Raw genomic sequence first — 24452 nt, forward strand, 5'->3', positions numbered from 1 at the left:
CCGGGTGCTAAGATATGGGATGTAGACCTGAGGTTGAAAAGGATCCTAAAGGGAGTGGGAAAGAATCCCCGAATTATCCTTCAGGTGGGAACAAATGATAGGGCTAGATTCTCGCTGGAAAGTATTAAGGGAGACTATGCTAGGCTGGGGAAGACGCTTAAGGAAATTGAGGCTCAGGTGACTTTTAGCGGGATCCTTCCTGTTCCTAGAGAAGGGCAACAAAGGTGTGACAAGATTATGACTGTCAACAGATGGCTTAGGTAGTGGTGCTATAAGGAGGGCTTTGGGATGTATGGCCCCTGGGAGGCATTCACGGACAGAGGACAGTTCTCTCAGGATGGACTTCATCTGAGTAGGGAAGGAAATGGACTTCTAGGATCAAAGCTCGCAAAACTGATAAAGAGAGCTTTAAACTAGGAATTAGGGGGAGATGGTTGGGAGATGTCCAGGAAATCTCCATGCCAGATTTTAGCATTGATAGGGAAGAAAACGAAGTAAGAAAGGATACAGCTGTGGGTAGGAGAATGGATATAAGGAGCGAGGGCGGTGTGGATACTAGTCTAATAGGTTATACTAGCTGTAGAATGACTGTGCCTAATAGGGTACAAAATGTGAGCGAGGCCAAACAGCAAAAATTAAGATGTTTGTACACCAATGCGAGGAGCCTAGGTAACAAAATGGAGGAACTAGAGCTACTGGTGCAGGAAGTGAAACCAGATATTATAGGGATAACAAAAACATGGTGGAATAGTAATCATGACTGGACTACAGGTATTGAAGGGTATGTGCTGTTTAGGAAATACAGAAACAAAGGTAAAGGTGATGGAGTAGCATTGTATATCAATGATGAGGTAGAAAATAAAGAAATAAGAAGTGATGCAATGGATAAGACAAAGTCCGTCTGGGCAAAAATTACATTGGGGAAGAAAACTAGTAAAGCCTCTCCTACGATAGTGCTTGGGGTGTGCTATAGACCTCCAGGATCTAATTTGGATATGGATAGAGCCCTTCTTAATGTCTTTAATAAAGTAAATACTAATGGAAACTGCGTGATCATGGGAGACTTTAACTTCCCAGTTATAGACTGGAGGACCAGTGCTAATAATAATAATAGGGCTCAGATTTTCCTAGATGCGATAGCTGATGGATTCCTTCATCCAGTAGTTGCTGAACCGACTAGAGGGGATGCCATTTTAGATTTAATTTTGGTGAGTAGCGAGGACCTCATAGAAGAAATGGTTGTAGGGGACAATCTTGGCTCAAGTGATCATGAGCTAATTCAGTTCAAACTAAATGGAAGGATTAACAAAAATAAATCTGCAATTAGGGTTTTAGATTTCAAAAGGGCTGACTTTCAAAAATTAAGGAAATTAGTTAGGGAAGTGGATTGGACTGAAGAATTTATGGATCTAAAGGTAGAGGAGGCCTGGGATTACTTTAATTCAAAGCTGCAGAAGCTATCGGAAGCCTGTATCCCAAGAAAGGGGAAAAAATTTATAGGTAGGAGTTGTAAACCAAGCTGGATGAGCAAGCATCTTAGAGAGGTGATTAAGAAGAAGCAGAAAGCATACAGGGAGTGGAAGATGGGAGGGATCAGCAAGGAAAGCTACCTAATTGAGGTCAAAAGATGTAGGGATAAAGTGAGACAGGCTAAAAGTCGAGTACAGTTGGACCTTGCAAAGGAAATTAAAACCAATATTAAAAGCTTCTATAGCCATATAAATAAGAAGAAAACTAAGAAAGAAGAAGTGGGGCTGCTTAACACTGAGGATGGAGTGGAGGTTAAAGATAATCTAGGCATGGCCCAATATCTAAACAAATACTTTGCCTCAGTCTTTAATAAGGCTAAAGAGGATCTTGGGGATAATGGTAGCATGACAAATGGGAATGAGGATATGGAGGTAGATATTACCATATCAGAGGTAGAAACAAAACTCAAACAGCTTAATGGGACTAAATCGGGGGGCCCAGATCATCTTCATCCAAGAATATTAAAGGAATTGGCACCTGAAATTGCAAGCCCATTAGCAAGAATTTTTAATGAATCTGTAAACTCAGGAGTAGTACCGAATGATTGGAGAATTGCTAATATAGTTCCTATTTTTAAGCAAGGGGAAAAAACGTGATCCGGGTAACTAAAGGTCTGTTAGTTTGACATCTGTAGTATGCAAGGTCCTGGAAAAAATTTTGAAGGAGAAATTAGTTAAGGACATTGAAGTCAATGGTAAATGGTACGAAATACAACATGGTTTTACAAAACGTTGATCGTGCCAAACCAACCTAATCTCCTTTTTTGAAAAAGTAACAGATTTTTTACATAAAAGAAATCCAGTGGATCTCATTTACCTAGATTTCAGTAAGCCATTTGATACTGTGCCACATGGGGAATTATTAGTTAAATTGGAGAAGATGGGTATCAATATGAACATCAAAAGGTGGATAAGGAATTGGTTAAAGGGGAGACTGCAACGGGTCCTACTGAAAAGCGAACTGTCAGGTTGGAGGGAGGTTACCAGTGGAGTTCCTCAGGGATCGGTTTTGGGACCAATCTTATTTAATCTTTTTATTACTGACCTTGGCACAAAAAGTGGGAGTGTGCTAATAAAGTTTGCAGATGATACAAAGCTGGGAGGTATTGTCAATTCAGAGAAGGATCAGGATATTATACAGGAGGATCTGGATGACCTTGTAAACTGGAGTAATAGTAATAGGATGAAATTTAATAGTGAGAAGTGTAAGGTTATGCATTTAGGGATTAATAACAAGAATTTTAGTTATAAGCTGGGGACGCATCAATTAGAAGTAACGGAAGAGGAGAAGGACCTTGGAGTATTGGTTGATCATAGGATGACTATGAGCTGCCAATGTGATATGGCTGTGAAAAAAGCTAATGCGGTTTTGGGATGCATCAGGAGAGGCATTTCCAGTAGGGATAAGGAGGTTTTAGTACCATTATACAAGACACTGGTGAGACCTCACCTGGAATACTATGTGCAGTTCTGGTCTCCCATGTTTAAAAAGGATGAATTCAAACTGGAGCAGGTACAGAGAAGGGCTACTAGGATGATCCGAGGAATGGAAAACTTGTCTTATGAAAGGAGACTCAAGGCGCTTGGCTTGTTTAGCCTAACTAAAAGAAGGTTGAGGGGAGATATGATCTATAAATACATCAGAGGGATAAATACAGGAGAGGGAGAGGAATTATTTCAGCTCAGCACCAATGTGGACACAAGAACAAATGGGTATAAACTGGCCACCAGGAAGTTTAGACTTGAAATCAGATGAAGGTTTTTAACCATCAGAGGAGTGAAGTTTTGGAATAGCCTTCCAAGGGAAGCAGTGGGGGCAAAAGATCTATCTGGTTTTAAGATTCTACTTGATAAGTTTATGGAGGAGATGGTATGATGGGATAATGTGATTTTGGTAAGTAATTGATCTTTAAATATTAAATATAATATTAATAATATATTAAATAGGACTAATCCCCTGAGATGGGATATTAGATGGATGGGATCTGAGTTACCCAGGAAAGAATTTTCTGTAGTATGTGGCTGGTGAATCTTGCCCATATGCTCAGGGTTTAGCTGATTGCCATATTTGGGGTCGGGAAGGAATTTTCCTCCAGGGCAGATTGGAGAGGCCCTGGAGGTTTTTCGCCTTCCTCTGTAGCATGGGGCATGGCTGACTTGAGGGAGGCTTCTCTTCTCCTTGAAGTCTTTGAACGATGATTTAAGGACTTCAATAGCTCAGACATGGGTGAGGTTTTTCATAGGAGTGGGTGGGTGAGATTCTGTGGCCTGCGCTGTGCAGGAGGTCGGACTAGATGATCAGAATGGTCCCTTCTGACCTTAGTATCTATGAAACTGCACCCACTCGCCACCTCGAAGCTGATTGTTGCCTGTGAAAAGGAGGTGTAGTTGAAGCAAGAGCAGCTGGCTCTGTGAGAAGAGAGGCACGCTCCAAAAGGGAGCTGTTCGCAAAATCCATACTGTGCTTCTTTCCAGATGAGAGCCTGGATATAAGTGGATGGTGTAAACTGGAGAAGCCAGGAGGCTGCTCTAAAGAGAAGTGCAAAGCTGGTGGACAGGGATCCTATTCAATAGCAATATCTAACAATGCTATGCTGTGTGTTGGCCTCTCTGCTCCCCTCCTGTACTACTGGTGTGTACAGGGTTGCTGCCTGGTGTGTAGATGAAGGGAAATGTGATGCATTTCCCTTGGTGCAATATAGAAAATTGGCCAGATAGGTTTTGTGTGGGTACAGGGTGTGAAAGCCAGGGAGGGGCCATGCAGACATCAGAGGTGGGAGAGAAGGAAAGTGGCAAAGCAGCTCAGCTGATTACTGACTGGAATGGAGCCTTTCAACATCCAGCCAGGGCTTTTCAGGCGTGGGGAGGGTCATTGTGCAGGCTAGTACATGTGAGCATTGCCCTAGCACAGACTCAGAGCAACTTTATAGCAGCTGTGTCTGGGGAGCAGAGCTCTCAATCTACCAAGGGCCAAATGTGGTGCCAATGTGTGAGAAAGACCCAAAATGAAGGACACACACCAGAGCATTCATGCAGCGAACTTAAACTGCCAAGGAATCTTTTCCTTTAGTGTAAATGTCTTTCTGTAACCTCAGAGCAATGATTCTTTATTTCTTAGGTAAATTATTGTCAATAATAACTGTGAGGGGACACTCAGTTCATTGGTCGCTTTGGTACCAAGATGAGCTACAGGAGGTGCACTGGAGCAGGATGGATGGAGTTAAGGTTTCTCAGACAAATAGGTTTCCATTTCATGTCTATTCAACATTTACCTTGTAAATGCTGGTGCCTAATTCCCTGATAGCTGGTCGAGTTCCTTTGTACCCTCTGAATACTCCCCAAATCCTCCAAGCAGCACCAATAGGCCCAGAAGTTCAGGGTTTACAAGCCCAGAGCTGCAGCTGCGGAGACAAGAACCGGCCCAGCAGGGAATGGGGGTGTGGCTGCCAGGCGCCCACTTTTGGCTCCTCCCATGATGCAAAGGAGCTCCTCTCTGCACTTGTGCATTTCTGGTATAGAAACAGCCGAAATTAGGATGGTGCGGCTGCAGAGCTCACTGCACACGGGAAACCCAGAATGAAGCCCAGAGAGAGACCCTTCACCTCAGCCCCGGTAGATCCATGCACCAGTGTTGAGCAGGGCACAGAGACTGAGAGGGGAGCCAATGCATCTCCATGTGCTGAGGGTTACTCCGCTTTAGGACTTGTTGAGGAGGCCCCCACTGTGCCGGGCATATTTCTGAGGGAAGATGGGTGGGGGAGGCTTATGGTAACTGTGGCCCCTGTGTTCTGACCCAGGGGCAAGAGGGCACAGGGGAGCGGGGGCTCCCCCACAGTTTCGGTGGATACTGTCACTGAGGATGGTAAAAGAACAGGAGGACTTGTGGCACCTTAGAGACTAAGAAATTTATTTGAGCATAAGCTTTCGTGAGCTACAGCTCACTTCATCGGATGCATTCAGTGGAATTCAGGATGGTAAGTGAGTGGCAGTGTGTGAAGGGAGACACACAAAGCACTGACCCCAGTGATCAGATGTAACTTCACCAATGGTGGTGAGCAGGGATTTGCAGAGAGATACAAACTGAGCTAATCAGAACAAAGAGGTGCTGTCGCTGTTCAGCCAGCTGCAGCTACCAATGTCCTACACTGAGGACAAGTCTACAGTACAAAATTTAGTTGACCTAAGTTATGTGAATATATAGCAGCCACAGTAATTAAACCGCTTTTGTGTGTCCACACTAGGCTCCTTGTGTTGGTGGTGCGCATCCTCACCAGGAACGCTTGCACCCATGGACGGCGTTTGAACTGCCCGTTCAGGGAGCCTGCCCCCGGCCCTGCCCCTTCTCCCTGAGGCCCCACCCCTCCTCCATCCCTTCTGCCCCCCTACTCTGCGGGAACTTTGAGCCCCTGACCGTGGTTGCTGGTCCCCCTGCTCCAGCTCCAGGCCACCCTGACCAACCCTCCCAAGCGCCCCCAACCCCAGAGCACCGGGGGCCCCACCTGGCCGGAGTCCTGAGCCCCAGGCCGGCACACGCTAGCCCCAGCCCCCTCGGGGAAGAGGAGCAACCTCCCTGGGCTGAGGACATTGGGAAGTGGCAGGAAGCAGGAGGGGGTTCAGTGTAGAAGGTGGGTGGGGCCATGCCTGGATGTTTGGGGAGGTTCAGCCTCCCCTGGCCTGCCATAGCCCCTGCCCATGCTTGCATCAGTTTAACTATCAGTGTGGAGCATTGTGGGATGGCTTCAGAAAGGCAGCAACAGTCAACATAAGCAATACAGTGTCCACACTGACAGTGTGTAGACCTAGCTACATCAACCTAAGTGCTACACCTCTCACAGAGGTGGAGGTGTTATGTCGGTGTAGTGGGCAAGTTACATTGGCAGGAGCTACATTTTAGTGTAGACGCTTATGGAATTAGGTCAGCGTAAGCAGCCTTACATCAACCTGATTCTGTAGTGTAGACCAGGGCTTAGTATTACCTGTGTCAGGGCTGTTTTTAACAGTCACTCTCTTTAGACCTGTGTGCAAACACAGCCACTTTAAGAGTACAAGCTTTGATGAAGCCAGGTTATACATACACATTTATTTCCCATGTGCAGAGGGATCCAGATGCCATCTCCACGACATTATCCTGGGGGTAATTCTAGCTCACCCTGCATGGGAAGGCAGCCAGGTGGGCTGCGGAACAAAGAGCTACATGTCATGTGGGAGTTTTCTGCCTGACCCTGGGGGGATTTGGGGAAGGAGGGAGCTGTGTGGAGTAGTGGAGTCAGTTTTTCCCCCCTGCACCTACTCCCAGCTGGTTTGGCCCCTCCCACTTGCCATGGTCAGTCTCAGAGCTCCTCTCCTGCTGCCTCAGGGAACTCTGGGGAAAACTCCACAGCACTCGCCCCCCATAGCTCCCATCCCAGCTCCCGCAGCCACAGGCAGGGTCACATCTGCTGCTCCCCTGGGGAGACACTAGGCTTCTATACACAGGCACCTACCAGCACAGACCTGCTAATGGGGCTTCCCCCCACCCCACCCTTACTCCATGACAGCTGCCTGACCTGCCCAGAGGATGACACAGCCTGCTCATCCCCAGTCTACCAAGGGGAGCTCAGGGAGAGACTGGTCAGCTCCACACAGACCTCAGTGCAGGGCACCGTCCAGCTCTGAGTCGCCAGGAATGTCACACACTTTGGGTTCAATCCCTTCTCCCTCATAGGGAGTTTCCTACAGGGGCAGGTTGGCAGAGCTCTTACCTGAGCAGATCACTCCGGTATCAAAAGAATGACTGCACTGGTATGCACCCCATCCTATATGACTGCAGTTCCAGAGAGCTGACTCGTCACCAACACAGTCAGCTAGAATCAGCCAAGTTGGTCCAGATCCTTCTCCAAAATGAGCATTACCAAGGGCACTGACAGCAGATCCACATCCCAACTGCTTACAAACCACCTCAGCATCTTCCATGTCCCAGGCATTGTCACACACCGTCCCCCACCAATCCTGGTGTTTAACCTCTACTCTCCCGGCACAGGGGCTGCTTCCATTCACCAGCCTCAGCTCATCATCACCTTCAAAAAGACACAGAGCAGAGTTGCAGACAGCACAGAGCCCATCCCCTCTGGCTTGGACAGTATCACACAAGGGTCCTGGGCTTTACTCCCTGATCCCCCAGTCAGGCTTGTCACTGGGGAGGCAGCATGTGGTATCTCCTCCCGTCTGAGCTCTCTGGGCTGGTGAATGCTGAGCACTGTCACTGCTGTGTGATTCACCACCCTCCCTCACCACCCAATCTCCTCATTCCTTCGACCCTTCTCCCCCACCACTCACTTGAAATCATGTTCCCCCACCCAATCTCTCTCTGGCACCAGCTCCTCCAACAACCTCGCCTGCCTGGAAAGGAGTGTGGTGTATTGAAAACTGTTAATATGACAACCTGCTGCCACTTTAAGGGGAAGGGACTTTCTGGTCCTGTTTGCAGGCTAGGGATGGAGCGCTTTGTAAGGAAGTGGCAATCTGGACCTTTAGAAGTCAGATTCCAGAGAGCCCACCTACACCTAGGTGGGGTAAGTTGTGCCTCTCTGCCTTGTGGAGCACCCTGCTTTGTCTCTCTCTGTTTTGGGGTTCTTGTGTGTGAGGGTTCTACATTCTAAGTTATAAAGTCGTGTTACATTGCAAACTTCCAGAAAGAGTATTTCATATATTTATCTAACTTCTCTGTGTTTCTGCTGTGAACATAACATGGAGAGCCAGACATATCCCATTATCCTGCTCTCCCTCCCCTCACACTTGCTGCTGCTCTGCCCATTCAGTGCCACCCCCCCACACACACACATACAGCTCACCTGCCACTCAATGCTACTTGCCTTCCTCCTCTGTCTGAGTCACTGTTCCTCCCAGACCCCACCCATTCTACCTGCTTCAAATTTTTAAATCTTTTCTCAGAAGGAATTAGAGAAAATGTTTTCCCCATCTGCATTTACCTGCTGATTACAAAGTATAAGTGCAGATTCATCTGTGATGACTATTTTATACCCAGCTTTTATAAAGCACATTCCCTCTCCAGTAACAGGGGCTGTAACTCCATCCTGGGGGCCAGGGGACATCAGAACCCTCAGAGCAGAGAGCTCCCACTAGCTGCAATTACAGCTGTATACTGATGGGGAGCTGTGGGGAGGGGGCACTGTTCCATACAATCTCATGGTGAAAACAAACCCCTTCCCAGAGCACAGTGACTATTCTGGGAAGTCCAGGAGCTCTGGACCCACCTCCACATCCCTCTTGTTCAGTGGTTCTCAAATTTGTGTACTGGTGACCCCTTGTTGAGGGGATTCCTTCTGCAACACTGAGTCAGATTAAGAAACTTGGTGTCTCTTCTGACCCTTCCCTGTTCTGTAGGAACCCATGTGTTCAGCTTGGAACAAAAGAGTTAATGTTGATCATTTTAATGTATTTAAAGGTTTTTCTGTCTGGTGAATTTTATCTCCACATTATCTCTCGACCCTCAATTACACAGGTAGGTATTGTTCCCATTTTTACAGAAAGGGAACCTGGGACAGTGAGAAATGAAGTGAGATGTCCCAAGGTCACATGCTAAATCTGTGGCAGAGACAAGAACAGACACTAATTGCCAGATTTCCAGTGCAGGGTTTTCACTATAGAACCATCTGTAAGTTACACGGGGGGGTGAGGGGCACAGGCTGTGCACTCATGTGTTGCATGGTGTCCTCGCCACAGCAGTGATGGGGGGTTAATTATTGTGATTTCCTCTAAGTGCCGTTCCCAGAAGGGCATATCCACTGCAGCATGTTTGTACTCTGGTTTCAGCAGCCACCATCATGTTATACCTGCCTCATGCTCTTTGTGGCCCTGAACCAGCAAAGGCTGTTAGTCACGGGGCTACAATTTCACAAAACAATTTCTCTTCTGCTGCAATTTTTTTTCTTTTGTTTTTCTAACAATCAAAGATGAAACCATTAACCTGCTGAAGTGTGAGACATTTGGGTGGAACCAGAATCCAGCCCGTTTGTAGGTGTCCATTTGTAGATTTGTAAAGTGCCCCGTTATTGAGGGAGGGTGGCAGGGAGTTCATCAGCCCCACCTTCTAAGCTGCATAAAATCCAGCTTGATTAAATCATCTCATGGACTGGTGGATTATGAGCTTTTAACGGGACATAGTGTGAGGGGGACATGCCTGTTCCACATGGAGTCAAATTTAAAGACAAGAAAAGGAAGAGTTGAAACCAGTCTCTAATTATTAACTCTGAACCCGATGGAAAAGGCGGACTTGTGGCACCTTAGAGACTAAAAAATTTATTTGAGCAGAAGCTTCTGGTGAAGCTACAGCTTAAGCTGTAGCTCACGAAAGCTTCTGCTCAAATAAATTTGTTAGTCTCTAAGGTGCCACAAGTCCTCCTTTTCTTTTTTGCGAATACAGACTAACACGACTGCTACTCTGAAATCTGACCAGACTGTTGTCCAGTGGAGTCCATGGCTGCCTTCTCTCCCTGCAGGGTACTAGTTCCACCCCTTGTAGGTAATGGGAATCACTCCACCCTGCAGGGAGAATAGGGCCCCATGGTTTCACATGGCGCATGCAATGGAGATTTGGTTATCCAGAATCCTAGTGGAATTCTCTGCATTTTCACTCTGGTAAAGGTCAGTTTTATCATGAGATCAAACTCCAGCTACTTCTGTGTAACTTTCTTAGGAAGTTCAGGTACAACCCCCCACTTCAGGAAATGTCCTTGCTCTGGAATCCTCAGCACCTACCCTCCAAGGCACAGAGACTTTGCAGAGCTATCTGCGATCTGTACATACCAGCTGTGGTACCGCAGTTTGTCTCTAGCTAAATATTTGAGGTTTCTAAAATCTGTCTTTCATCTTCAGCTTCACCTGTTCATACTGCAGCTACAGAACAGCAGCGTCTCAGACTGCACTAACTCACAGAAACAGGCTGCTACTGAACCGTTCAATATCCTGACAAGTGCATCATTCAAACCCTGCTGAAGTTGGCCCAGCATGTTTGACGCACACAGGACAGCAGTGTTATTTAAAATGGCAGGGAGTGCATATCTGGAATTATTCACAGGTTCCATACACAGGCACAGAGCTGGACGGGCGATGAGGCTGGAAGTCACGATATAGAAGCCCGCTCTGCTTTTCTTCTGATTAGTTATCAGGAATTTCTAAGCACTGAAGCCATTAGTTCACTAAAAGCAACTCTGGGGTCACAGTGCTACAAGACGGGGGTATTTTATAAAGCACAGAGACTATGACACGGTTAAATCTATGATTATTGCAAATATATAAACCTCCTCTTTCAGAATAACCAATGGGAGATCATCAGAAACACAAATTTACTTTAACCCCAACTGCCTGCTTTCCATTTGCTTCATTGACTTCTGGAATAAAACACTATTTCTGGTGGATTAAAACTTTCTTCCTACTTCTCATCTGCCCAGCTCATCCAGTGAAATAAAGCAGGCACTTACCCATGGTGTCCTGAAGAAAGAGGAGAAGCCAAAGCAGCTGAGTGGAGAGATGTCCCTTCATTGCCAGACGGACTTGCTGTCCCCTCACTCACTGCACTGGCAGCTCCAAAACACTCTGCCAGGGCTCCTCTGTGTCTGACAAGTGACAACAAAGCAGTGGAAGGGAAATATGTAGATTCAGATGCTGGCATCAGCTGCCAGAAGGAACCAATAGAAACAATATTCACCTTTTTAGACATTATCAGAGAGTTTATCTAACTTTTTATGCAGCTAAAACATCCAATACAATTCTAAAACTCCAGCTGTTACCATATATGAGTGACGAGTCCGCCTCTGATGTCATCTTTGCTTCAGTCTCGGATCATCATGTAACCACCCTCCTTGGTGTAGGGCAGAACTGTGTGCAAAATGATTCTGTCTGATTAGTTGAATAACTCTAGAGCCCAGAATGCTGCTAATTTGACAAACTAATTAAGAAAACAAATGTGGAAAAAAAGAAACCAATAAAATTGAACCCCACAGAGCTGTGTGTCCAATTTTCGTTACCACTGGGGTCAGCTGTATCCAAAGGAGAAGGGAACAACCCCTGCTCCCTTTGTGGAATCCAGACTGCTCAGGGCTTCCTGAACGGCAGTGGTACATTAGTGGTAGGAGTGTGTCATGGAGCTTCCTTCTTCAGATCTGACCATCAATGGCAGCAGAGTCTCAGAGGTCTTCCTGTTCATCGTGTTAGAGCTTGTTCTTAACACTGACTGACTAGGTTCTGAATGACCATCTCGCATACGTAGTATAGGTAGCAACCCACTCCAGGACTCTCCGGCCAGACCAGTGCTGGGCTTGCCCTATGTGGTAACTCTAGGCAGCAGAAGCTGCATTAGTCAGTCTGGGAGCAAGAGAGAATTGCAGGATCCTGACCATTTCCATCCATCTGAAGAGAGAATCTCCTTAACAGTCCGTGCAGTTGAAACCCGTCTCTTCTCTACAGTGAAGAGCAGCACACTGGCCATAGGACACAAGCTTTCCAGGAGACAGCAGCAAGTTAACCAGGAAAACAACATAGCCGACATCGAGTGGAAAAGCAGCCGGGGGAGGGGGCAATCAAAGGTAAAATCCAACCGGAAGGAGCCGTGTGTATGTGTGTGTTAGGCCTAACCGAGGCATTTAGAATGGAATTTGAAATCAGCCCATCGCAGCAATTGTGGTACCAGACAGAAAGGTGGCGTTGCAGGAAACAGCTCTAACGCAGGCATCTCTGGCACTTTGCCACCCCTATCTCATGAAGGCCAAACTGCCACAGCATGAGCTCCTTGGCAACGAACAACAGGGTGTTTCCCCAGCCAGACGCCATCTTGGTGAGTGGCGAGAACTCTGACTCAGCACAGGAAGTTCTCTCTCACCCATCCAGAGAGCAGCAAAGACCAGGAACCATGCGGCAGCTCCACCAGCTCTGCCTTAACTACAGTCCTTGTCAGCGGCTCACCGTGCAAGGGCCAGTACAGCACAGTGCAGTCACTGACCCTGAATAAAGAGAACACAGGTCAGAGAATTCAAGAACTGACTGATAATGGAAGAAGGTGCTGGCAACATTACTGGGAGAGGGGGTGAGCTCTCCTTGCAACAGCTCTGATGCAGCACCTTCACAACAGCACCTTCACTAGGTGTTTGGAGCTTTTCATGTTATCTGGAGACTTGGCCCCACCTCATCAAAATCCCATCACCAGGAACAGTTTGCCAGAGCTGGCAGGGCTGTGACAGCTGCTCCAAGGCCGTCTCCTTCAGAACAGGTGTCATAGAATCATAGACTATCAGGGTTGGAAGGGACCTCAGGAGGTCATCTCGTCCAATCCCCTGCTCAAAGCAGGATCAACACCAACTAAACCATCCCAACCAGGGCTTTGTCAAGCCTGACCTTAAAAAACTTCTAAGGAAGGAGATTCCACTACCTCCCTAGGTAACGCATTCCAGTGCTTCACCACCCTCCTAGTGAAAAAGTTTTTTCCTAATATCCAACCTAAACCTCCCCGACTGCAACTTGAGACCATTACTCCTTGTTCTGTCATCTGCTACCCCTGAGAACAGCCTAGATCCATCCTCTTTGGAACCCCCTTTCAGGCAGTTGAAAGCAGCTATCAAATCCCCCCCTCATTCTTCTCTTCCGAGACTAAACAATCCTAGTTCCCTCAGCCTCTCCTCATAAGTCCTGTGTTCCAGTCCCCTAATCATTTGTGTTGCCCTCCGCTGGACATTTTCCAATTTTTCCACATCCTTCTTGTAGTGTGGGACCCAAAACTGGGCACAGTACTCCAGATGAAGCCTCACCAATGTCGAATAGAGGGAAATGATCACGTCCCTCGATTTGCTGGCAATGCCCCTACTTATACATCCCAAAATGCCATTGGCCTTCTTGGCAACAAGAGCACACTGTTGACTCATATCCAGCTTCTTGTCCACTGTAACCCCTAGGTCCTTTTCTGCAGAACCGCTGCCTAGCCATTCAGTCCCTGGTCTGTAGTGGTGCATGGGATTCTTCTGTCCTAAGTGTAGGACTCTGCACTTGTCCTTCTTGAACCTCATCAGATTTCTTTTGGCCCAATCCTCTAATTTGTCTAGATCCCTCTGTATCCTATCCCTACCCTCCAGCATATCTACCTCTCCTCCCAGTTTAGTGTCACCTGCAAACTTGCTGAGGGTTCAATCCACAATATCCTCCAGATCATTTATGAGAATCTTGAACAAAACCAGCCCCAGGACCAACCCTTGTGGCACTCCACTTGATATCGGCTGCCAGCTAGACATGGAGCCATTGATCACTACCCGTTGAGCCCGACAATCTAGCCAACTTTCTGTCCACCTTATAGTCCATTCATCCAGCCCATACTTCTTTAACTTGCTGGCAAGAATACTGTGGGACACTGTGTCAAAAGCTTTGGTAAAGTCAAGAAACAATAAGTCCACTGCTTTCCCCTCATCCACAGAGCCAGTTATCTCATTGTAGAAGGCATTTAGATTAGTCAGGCATGACTTGCCCTTGGTGAATCCATGCTGACTGTTCCTGATCACTTTCCTCTCCTCTCAGTGCTTCAGAATTGATTTCTTGAGGACCTGCTCCATGATTTTTCCAGGGACTGAGGGGAGGCTGACTGGCCTGTAGTTCCCAGGATCCTCCTTCTTCCCTTTTTTTAAAGATGGGCACTACATTACCCTTTTTCCAGTCGTCCAGGACTTCCCCCTATCGCCATGAGTTTTCAAAGAGAATGGCCAATGGCTCTGCAATCACGTCTGCCAACTCCTTTAGCACTCTCGGATGCAGCGCATCCGGCCCCATGGACTTGTGCTCCTCCAGCTTTTATAAATAGTCCCGAACCACCTCTTTCTCCACAGAGGGCTGGTCACCTCCTCCCTATGCTCTGCTGCCCAGTGCAGTAGTCTGGAAGCTGACCTTGTTTGTGAAGACAGAGGCAAAAAAAGCATTGAGAACAGTAGCTTTTTTCACATCCTCTGTCACTAGGTTGCCTTCCTCATTCAGTAAGGGGCCCCCACTTTCCTTGACTTTCTTCTTGTTGCTAACATACCTGAAGAAACCCTTCTTCTTACTCTTAACATCTCTTGCTAGATGCAACTCCAGGTGTGATTTGACCTTCCTGATTTCACTGCTGCATGTCCGAGCAATATTTTTATACTCTTCCCTGGTCATTTGTCCAATCTTCCACTTCTTGTAAGCTTCTTTTTTGTGTTTAAGATCAGCAAGGATTTCACTGTTAAGCCAAGCTGGTCGCCTGCCATATTTATGTGTCTTGGGTGGGTCCTGCAGCTCACCCCGCAGGAGCACAGGGTCATGCTGTGAATGGGGGTGACCATGTTACGTGGCTGATCCCACGAGCAAGGCAAAAACAGCCAGGCGAGGATTGTTGCCCAGTGAGTGGGGGGAAGGAGCTGAGACGGTCCTGGGGCAGATCTTTGCTCAGAGCCTCGTGTCTGGAATGGGGCCAGCAGAGCTCCCTCCCCAAGAGAAGCTGAGGCCGAAGCCTGAGGAGTGGGACAGGCGAGGCTGTGGCTGGGAGATGAGAGGATGGGATCAGAAGTCTGGACATGAGGGGTAGTTGTGGAGACCTCAGAAAGAGCCATGTGGGCGAGTGAGGTCCTGCCCCTGTGTAGCTGGGAGGGGCTTGATAAAGCAGGTAGGAGAGCTCTGCTGTGAAGGTGAAGAAGGGGAGACATTTCAGTAGTGTAACTGCCCCAAGGCAGGGGACCTTAACTGCCCCATCTTGGGTGTGAGCACTTATGGAACTGAAAGAGGGAAAACTGAGGCAGGATGACCACATTTCCACACCATGGGTCCTGTGCCATACTGCACCCTGTGGTATTACTGATCTGGGGTTAGACGTTTGGGGAGAAGTCCTGAAAGCTCCTAAATCCCACTTCCAAAAAGCACAGAATATCCATAGGGTCCTGCTACTGGGCTAAAGTACTGGGTTTAGGGTATGACTTAAACCAGGAAGTGTATTGGCTTTGGCCCACATGGAGAATGCATGTGTGTATGTTGGGGGGGGAGTAATAAAAATTTTGCTTCTGTCTCTGTGACTAGGTGCTGTAACCATTTCCTGTTGTTAGAATTCCCTATTTACTCTTTTACAGTGATATATTTTACTACTTGCCTTGATTTGCTCCCCCACAGAAAGGAAGAACCTTTCCCAAAAGCCCTGTTAGTCTCGCTTTATTTCACATTATGGAAAACACCAAAGGGATCAGTATGGAGTCCCCATGAGAGACAGGCACAGTGTGGGGTCCATGCTGTTCTCCCAACCTGGCCAATGTGAGAGGAAGGCAGGGAAACTCCTCCCATTTGAAGGTGCCGACCACAGAAAGGAGAACTGGACCATCTCCCCAACACTCACAGCAGAGGAGGTCCAGGGCGTAGGAGGCTGAGGCAGTGCAGCAGCACCACCTTCATTGTGGCCCCTGAGATGTTCCTATGCTTGACTCTTCGTTTTTGGTCTCTGCTGCTCATGGGGGAGTAACTGAGGCTGGAGGGGGAAGATTCTCTTCCTGTGTCACTATCACCCAGTAATTCTTCAGTGGTTTCACTGCATAAGAAACTCCCACCAGGTGCAGGGCTCAGTACAAGAGCCAAGTTGGAACTTCTGAGTCCATCTCTTATTTGAGAGTTCCAAACTCCTGGCCAGGAATCTGGAGGGCCTTGGTCTCCAGGACATTGTAGCAGTCTGGCGGGTGTCAGTCCCAGTTCTCTCTCAATCACAGTCTAGCTTTCTCAATCATGGTGCCAGTAGCTCTCAGTTTGGCTCAGGCCTGGCAGTGTCGTGCTCCCAAACCCAGCTGGGAGGCTGAAGCAGCAGGATCTTTCCTGATGGAATGGACCTATCAGCCTCAGTACAGTTGAAGGGGAACATGGTCATGATCCTGCCCTCTCCTCAAGGAACAGGAATCACCAGTAGATGGCAATGTAGGAAAGTGGCCTCAGTGGCTTCCCGGGGCACACACTCCCGTTGGTGCACTGCCTCTGCTCCTAAAGCTCGGAATAGCCTGACCCGGCTCTGAGTTGAGCACTCAGTATCAGTGTGAGGCAAACCCACAGCCAGACCAAGGCTGCTCACTCAGCTGCACTGATTCACCGCAGACCACTGGTGCAGAGCAGGTCCACTGCTCTATCTGGGCATTTATCTTTTCCCCCACTGATCCCTCCACACTTGAGAATAGGGTTGCTCTCAAGACCAGGGGGGCTGACAGTTTGCGGAGGTGTGGGGAGTCTCTCCAGTGCATTTCCCTACAGAAGAGGGCACTGGTGCTCAACCAACTGATCCTATCCATGCTCTGGAACAGACTCAACATCCTGACCCCATGCCGGGTACCCTGGCTGGTCTACAGAATAAAATCTTGGAGTTCTTCTGGCCTGGGTTGCGCTGCGTCTCTTCAGGTATCCTGAACCTTTGCATGGAGGAGGGAAGACAGGGTCTGCTCTTCTTCCGCAGTCAGGTCCATTTCTTCCACGTCCAGGCGCTGCACAGGCTCCTTTCTGGTGCAGGTAGTCCAGCATAGAGCATGCTAGCGCATGCCTTTCTCTGACCCCTCTGAGATCTCTCATACAATTGACAGCTCTTCTATCTCCACCTAAGGATTCTCCCGCAAGACCTCTCTGAGTTGCTGGTCTTTTACCAGGACCTCCTCAGGACGTAGAAGCTATTCTTTGTGACCAGGTCCATGGCTGCCACTACTACAAAATCACTACCTAGGTGTGCAGGTGGCAGAGTCCCCCTCGATACATCAGAGGCTGGTCCCAGCTGGTGCAACAAGAATTCCCTGGACTATGACCGGATGGACTGGGTGGACCCCTATGGTGCTCCACCAGCGCATGGAGTTCTCCACTTCACACATTTCTCATTGCATCCTCCAGGAGGTGAGCTCAGCCCTACCACCCACCTCTTGTGTTTTCCTTGAGTGGGTCCTGTCGCAGGCTTCTCCATGTCTGCCCCTCACCCATGGCCCTTCGGACCTTACCACTGGCCCCCTGCCCCACGAGTATCCCAGGCCACCCCCTATGTACCATGGGAGAGGGCTGTGAGATATGCAACTAATCTGTCTCCGAACAGCATCCACAAAACTACTATGCACTCATGCTCCTCACCCTTCATTTCCTCACCCTTGTGTCCTGCCTTGACACCAAGTGGTGGGTGTGATGGATTCACCCCGGGGTTCCACCTGGAACTGGATTATCACTGAGCCCTCTGACCCACCAGCCTGGGGACCCTCTCACACTGTACTTCCATGACAAGGTGCAAAGCCTTCCAGCCTTCACTTTCATGAGCATACCTACAGAGAGAGACACACTCAGCTACAGTTACATGCAGGCTCTCTGACCAGCCCCTGCATAGGAAACTGAGACTGTACAGGGTAAGCTCATAAAATTCGCCCACTCCCTCAATGTGGTGGGCAATATGCAACAGCCTTTGCCCCTGGGTTATGATTCCCACACACTTCACTCCAACACACTGGTTTTGATAATGCAAAAACAGATGTATTAAAAACAAAAGATAGATTTTAAGTGATTATAAGCGATAGCAAACAGATCAAAGCAGATTACCTAGCAAATAAACAAAAATGCTTAATATACTAAATAGACTGGATATGAATAGCAGATTCCCACCCTAAGAGATTATACAATCAGGCTGCAGTTTCTTAGTGGGCAAGCTGCACTTGCTTTACAGCTTGGAATCCCAGGTGTTTCATTCACAGGGTAAAAATCCCTTTAGCCTGGATCCAGCACTTACCCAGTTCAGCCTTTGTTCTTCAGGTGTTACCAGGAATCTTCTTGTGTGGGGAATGAAGAACACCAGATGATGTCACTCCCTGCCTTATATAGCTTTTATATATGGCAGGAACCCTTGGTTCCCAAAGCCTGGTTCCCAGAGCAGTCTTGGAAAAATAATGACATCCCAAGATGGAGTCTAGAGACTTGTGGTCTCTTCACATGTCCTTATAGAGTCATAGCAGCCATTAATTACAGGCTTTCTCTGGTGCTGACAGGAAGACTCACCAGGTGGGGGATAAGCTTCTCCGAAAACCTATTGTTTTTTCCTAATGGCCCATCCCTAATCCTTCCCCACCCACTATCTAGATTGAAAGCATCTTGTCCAGTGGGCGTTATTAAGGTGTAATTACATTTGAAATACAGATACATAGTCAATATTCATACCTTTAGATACAAAAATGATACATGCATCCAAATAGGATAATCGTATTAGCAAATCAGAACTTTTCCAATGACATCTCACATTACCCGTTTGTGTAAAATACATTATAATTATGTCCTAATCATCTCCTAGCAATATCACTGCACAAAATGTGGGGTGCAGTGTCACAGTGAGACCTCCTATCACCCAAGGGGGGGGGAATCCTGGTGTGTCGGTCCGTATTCCACCCTGGTCCCACGGCCTGGTGGGTATATTAGTTGGTGGCTCCTTCATGGAGCCATGAACACGGGCATGTACCTGGCACGGTTTACAACTACCCCCAAAACCTGCTTGTTTTCCAGTGAGGGAGACCCTGATGAACATTTATATTGAGTGCACCAGTTCACAGCCCCTCTTCTGGCTCCTCCAGAACTTCCTCTTCCAATTCTGGCTGAATTTTCCCCCACACCTCGTGATTTACACATACCCTCCTTGGCCCAACAAAGTCGTCAGACCTCCTTGTCAGTCTCCGCCTGGCACTGGCCAAGGTGGCCATTCACCAGGAAGCTGGACAGAGGGGGTGCTCGGCTTCTTTGAGCCTATTTCCAAAAATCCCTCAAGATATGGCTCAGGGCAGAGTTCCTCTGTGAAGTGTCCACTTCTTCCCTGGATGCCTTTGAGGAGCAGTGGGTGCTGTCAGGGATTCTCTGCTCAGTGTACCCCTCCATACCCCTGATTTTATATCTATGACCCTCACTCCCATCCCTGATTTTCATTTGTTGTTCTCTGAAATTATTCGATGCCTGGGTCCAATGAATCCCCCACTTAGGCTGAGGGGAATTGCCTTTAGATGTGGATATGCTTACACGCACCCATCCTCAGTGCTTCAGTGATCCAGTTCTCAGGCATTGTGCTGTGTCCTATCCCTGAGCAGGGCATGGGTCAGATGATCCCCAGGCTCAGGTATTTCACTGATCCTCCAAAAGCTGCAAGTTAGTCTGTGCAACAGCCCTACCTGGCCAGGAACTTCCTGATGCCTCACCGTGTCACAGATGGGTTCCTAGGCTTCCAGCCTGCCCTTCATCTGATTCCTGTTCCTGTCCCAGCCTTCCCTGAGCATCCTTTCAGCTCACTTCAGCCTTGTCTGCCCCTTACTCTGACCTTTTGCTCCAGCCTTGTTACTGACCTGCTCCCGCCCCGCTTCTGCCTCCAGACACTGGGACTGACTGCAGTCGGGCTTCAGCCCTTGGCCTGCATCTGCACTCTGACTCCGACACTGATTTGGCTTGTCTATGATTTTTGACATCAGTTCTGACCCACAGCCTGTCCCCAGACCCTGGTTTCAAAAGTGCTACCTTGAGCCAACCCTACATCCAGCTTCAACCACCCCTCCAACAAACAGGCCTGACTGCCTGCAACCAGAGTCTGACAATTGACACTAGAGCCCTGGGGGCATTGCAGGCTGTCAAACGCCAGTGCCCACCCCAAGCTCTCATTACCAGTTACAGCAATGATCTCTCTAGTCTGGAATGGTGCAAAAAAGTAAATATTACATGCCTGTGAACTCTTGGTGCATAAATGTGGGATGCCCACATGAGGGTCTGAATGGAAACTGGGCACTGTTAGTCAGTGTATCAGTCCAACAGTGCCCCACCTGGCCAAGCAGGGTGTGACACCAGCTCCTTCGGCTCAGTGGGGCTGTCAGTCTGTTGCTGCTGCTCAGGAATCTGAAAAAACCACTCTGATCTCAGGTCTGTCAGGGGGTTGGTAGGGGAACCCAGGCCCACCCACTTTCCTGGATCCCAGCTTAGGGCCCTCAAGTTAGACCAGCTTGTCCTGGCCTCGGCCTCAACCACTTGCAGCTGATGTCCTAGAGCCTATGCAACAGGGTCTTCAGCCACATAGAAATGTGTTTTGTGTTTTGACTTTATGAAATGCTTGTAAAGTGATGCATGCACTTTTCATAGCTGTAGCCTATGCAATAAGCAGTTACTCACCCTGTGCAGTAATGACGGTTCTCCGAGATGTGTCCCTATGTGTGCTCCACTGTAGGAGTGCTTGCACCTCTGCACTGCTGATCGGAGAACATCAGTAGCAGTGTCCATTGGGCCCGCACATGTGCTGTCTCTTCTCATGCTGCGCCACAAGGCTAGTCAGTGCGCGTGGGCTAACTGTCCTCAGTTCCTTCTCGACCGCAGAGTGATTGACAAGAAATCTGAAGTAGAGTGGAGGAGGGTGGGTTGTGGAGCACCCATAGGGACTGTGCAAGGTGCTGCTAGAGAGGCCTTAATCAGTTCCTGCCACTCCATCCCCAATCAGGGTTATTGGATTGGGGCTGGGTAGATAGCCCGATGCTTGCCTGCTAACTGGCCACACCTGACAGCCTCGTTATCAGGAGCTATAAGTCTGGGAGAAAGCGAGAGCAGAAGGGTGGAGACCAAGAGGGGGAAGATCAGCCTTAGACTGAGGTGGGAGTCTCCTAGTCTGTTGCTGGCCAGGCCTGTGATGGGCCAAGCTGTTGTAAAAAGCCTGTATATAGTTGGAAACGGGTGGTGGGGACATGATCACAAATAAAGAGCACGGGTGTTGCACCAGCCTGAAGTACCCTCTCCCTCATGCAGAATGCTGATGCATTTCGCTCTGTGAATACGGTCCCTGCCTAAAGAGACTGCAGAGTGCACTGGGTGTGCAGGAGCCAACCCACTCTTATCTGCTGTCATGGGCAGTGAGTGTAGCTGCCACTTGGGGAGGCTAGCTCCCCAGCCCACCTCTTCTGCCTGTGGCCCCACCCATACTCCATCCCTGCTCTGCCCCAGGCCCCGCCCACCCACTCCACCCAGGCCCCACCCTCTCCTCACTGTCTCCATCTTCTCTTCCCCCTCCCTTCCTGCTCACCTCCTTCCAGCCAAATTCCTCAACCCAAATGTTGCAAATTACATTTGAAAAAAAACCACTCTTTTGCAATTTCTTTCTAAAGAAAATGGAGCATGTTTGCCACTGCCTGCCGGAAGGTGAAGCCTGGATATGCAGAAGGTACCTAATTCAAAGCACTAAACTTTGGATTAAAAAATGTCAGTCCTGGGGTTTTTGATATACCCTGAAGTTTGTCAGAGATTTATCTGCAAAAACTGTGTAGTAAGGGCAAGTCAGCTGCCCTGCTGAATACAACATTAAATATTATGGAATACATGATGCAGCTCTTTTCTTGTTTTACATTTTCTTAATCAGTATTTCTAAACTGATTTTATAATTTACATGTACTCCTAAGCCTTCATAAAGTAATCATTCCAGATTGCTACATATTTAACAGGTTTCAGAGTAGCAGCCGTGTTAGTCTGTATTCGCAAAAAGAAAAGGAGTACTTGTGGCACCTTAGAGACTAACAAATTTAAAATTTGTTAGTCTCTAAGGTGCCACAAGTACTCCTTTTCTTTCTACATATTTAACTCACTGAAACAAAGACATTGTTTTAAATTATTCAGTCACAGAGGTTTAGTGTGTTCATAAAAATGTTCATTGCTTTTAGAAAAAGGGAACACTAATTTACTTTGTGTGATCTCCATATCAATAGACATATTTATGAAATTTCATCAACTTTAAAAAATATGTTTCCAAAGATTTTAGGCATAACAAAGGATTTTATATCTTACTAAGGTACTGATTTTGCTAGAGGGTTCTCTTAAAACTAGTTCATCAAATAGTCAGAAGTAAAGAAAGGGAGACTCGGTTGTCCAGCTATCTGTTAGGAAAGGGGTGTTGTCCCTTTAAGGGCTCTCTTCAACAGGGGGGTGAAGGGATGGACAGAAAGGACAGGAAGACTTGGGAAGCAAGTATTTTGCACTATAGTCATTCAAATTAAAATGTGTATTTTAGATAAGGGTGGTCTTTTGAAGGCTCAGGCTCAGGCTCAGAGGGAGGTGGGAGCCTCCTAGTCTGTTGCTGGCCAGACCTGTAGTAGGCCAAGCTGCTGTAAAACCTTGTATATAGTTGGAAACTGGTGATGGGGATGTGATCACAAATAAAGAGCACAGGTGTTGCACCAGCCTAAAGTGTCCCTGAGTCTCTAGAAGACGGGGAGAAGGGCTGAACGGGAGGGCCACGGCATGTGCCCCATTACATGGACACACATCTCAAAGAGACATTGTTACTGCACAAGGTGAGTAACTTCTTCTTCTTCTTTGAATAGTCTCCCTATGGGTGTTTCACTGTAGGTGACTCCAAAGCAGTACCCATGTGGGGGGCTGAAACTTCGGAGTCGGGTCAGTTACAGATGATAGTACTGTGAAGCGGAAAATGGCATCGGAGGCAGAGTCTCCAGCGATCACATAGAGTTCTGCGAAGGTGTGAACTGACACCAATTGTTACCACTCTACAGATCTCTAAGATAGGGACATTCTTGAAGAAGGTGAGAGATGAGAAGATAGACCTTGTGGAGTGTGTATGAATAGTATCCAGAAGGGTCCTATTGCAAACTTGGTAGTGAATAGGGGACCGCAAACAGGGGAGTTTGAGAGGGAGTTAGTGGGAGGGAGATGTAATATCATTGTTATGGTTAGGAAGAGACATATCACCAATGCCAATGCTGCTCCTGTCTCCTCCACCTGCGCCTGTATCCAGACAGACAACCTAACTGTGGATGCTTCTACCCAGATCCTGGGGTGGATTTGCAGAGATTGTGGCCTGCATTTCCCACTCACAGAAAGCCAGGCTGGAGAGACCATCCAGCATGAAAGGTGCCTGCTGGTGGAATCTCTCAGGAAGCAGGTGGGAGAGCTACAAGAAAAGGTGGCTAGGCTGATTAGCATCCAAGCCCATGAGGATTTCCTTGAGAGTATTCATATGGAGACATCCAAGGCTGAGGAAGCTATCCAGCTACAGAGGACTGCTGTTACACCACCGGGGGACAAAGAGATGACTCAGTCACAGGGAGGACACTGGCTGCTGATTACTTCTGGCAGCAGGCAGAGTTCCACCCCTACTCCCAACCCACCCACCATGCTGATGGAAAACCAATATGCTGCCCTGGCAACAAGCAATGAGGAATCACCCCCAAAGGTGGAGGAGGAGAAGCCATGTACCCCCAAGGCTGGGAGGATCACAGTCCCCACTCCCAGGAGGAAATGTAGGGTTGTGGTGGTTGGTGATTCTCTTCTGAGGGGGACAGCAGTACTCATCTGTCACGGCATCCTGGGAGGTATGCTGCCTGCCAGGGGCCCATATCCAAGACGTTATGGAGGGATTGTTGAGGATCATCCGGCCCTCTGACTACTACGCCATACTACTCATCCATGTGGGCACTAATGATTGCAAGGTATGACTCTCAGCAGATCAGAAGTGACTACAGGGCTCTGGAAGTAAGGGTGAAGGAGTTGGGAGCGCAGGTGGTGTTCTCTTCGATATTTCTGGTCAAGGGTAGAGCCCCAGGCAGAGACAGATACATCCTGGAGGTGAATGCCTGGCTCGAGGATGGTGTCGCCAGGAGGGCTTCGTCTTCCTTGACTACAGGATGTTGTTCCAGGAAGAAGGACTGCTAAGTAGAGGTGGGGTCCACCTATCGAGGGAGGGGGAAGAGCATATCTGAATACAGACAGGCTAACCAGGACCCCAGGCTAACCACTCTCAGGAGTGACCAGAGAGATTGGAGTGTTCTTGCTTACAGACAGCCCCCCAATTTGAAGCAAATACTCACCAGCAACCACACACCACACAACAGAACCACTAACCCAGGAACCTATCCTTGCAACAAAGCCCGTTGCCAA

The 24452-nt window shown here is 48.1% G+C and overlaps 2 protein-coding genes and 1 long non-coding RNA gene across 3 annotated transcripts in view; 1 reads left to right on the top strand and 2 right to left on the bottom strand.

Annotated features, from left to right (window-relative positions):
• The window catches only part of LOC119860592 (antigen WC1.1-like), a 73524-nt gene extending 62372 nt beyond the window's left edge, over window positions 1–11152 (bottom strand). The window contains exons 1-2 of the mRNA XM_038414464.2: window positions 11009–11152; window positions 7271–7585 (exon numbers count right to left, since the gene is read on the bottom strand). Of these exons, the coding sequence (XP_038270392.1) occupies window positions 7271–7585; window positions 11009–11069 (376 nt within the window). The 5' untranslated portion in view covers window positions 11070–11152. The remainder of the gene's footprint in view (window positions 1–7270; window positions 7586–11008) is intronic.
• The window catches only part of LOC119860485 (scavenger receptor cysteine-rich type 1 protein M130-like), a 1081813-nt gene that overhangs the window by 206720 nt on the left and 850641 nt on the right, over window positions 1–24452 (bottom strand). The window lies entirely within an intron of this gene.
• Window positions 1–24452, top strand: part of LOC122460107 — a 109741-nt gene that overhangs the window by 63029 nt on the left and 22260 nt on the right. The window contains exon 2 of the long non-coding RNA XR_006281194.1: window positions 3545–3547. This is a non-coding gene — a long non-coding RNA (uncharacterized LOC122460107). The remainder of the gene's footprint in view (window positions 1–3544; window positions 3548–24452) is intronic.

This window comes from Dermochelys coriacea, chromosome 1, assembly GCF_009764565.3.
Source record: "Dermochelys coriacea isolate rDerCor1 chromosome 1, rDerCor1.pri.v4, whole genome shotgun sequence".
NCBI lineage: Eukaryota > Metazoa > Chordata > Testudines > Dermochelyidae > Dermochelys > Dermochelys coriacea.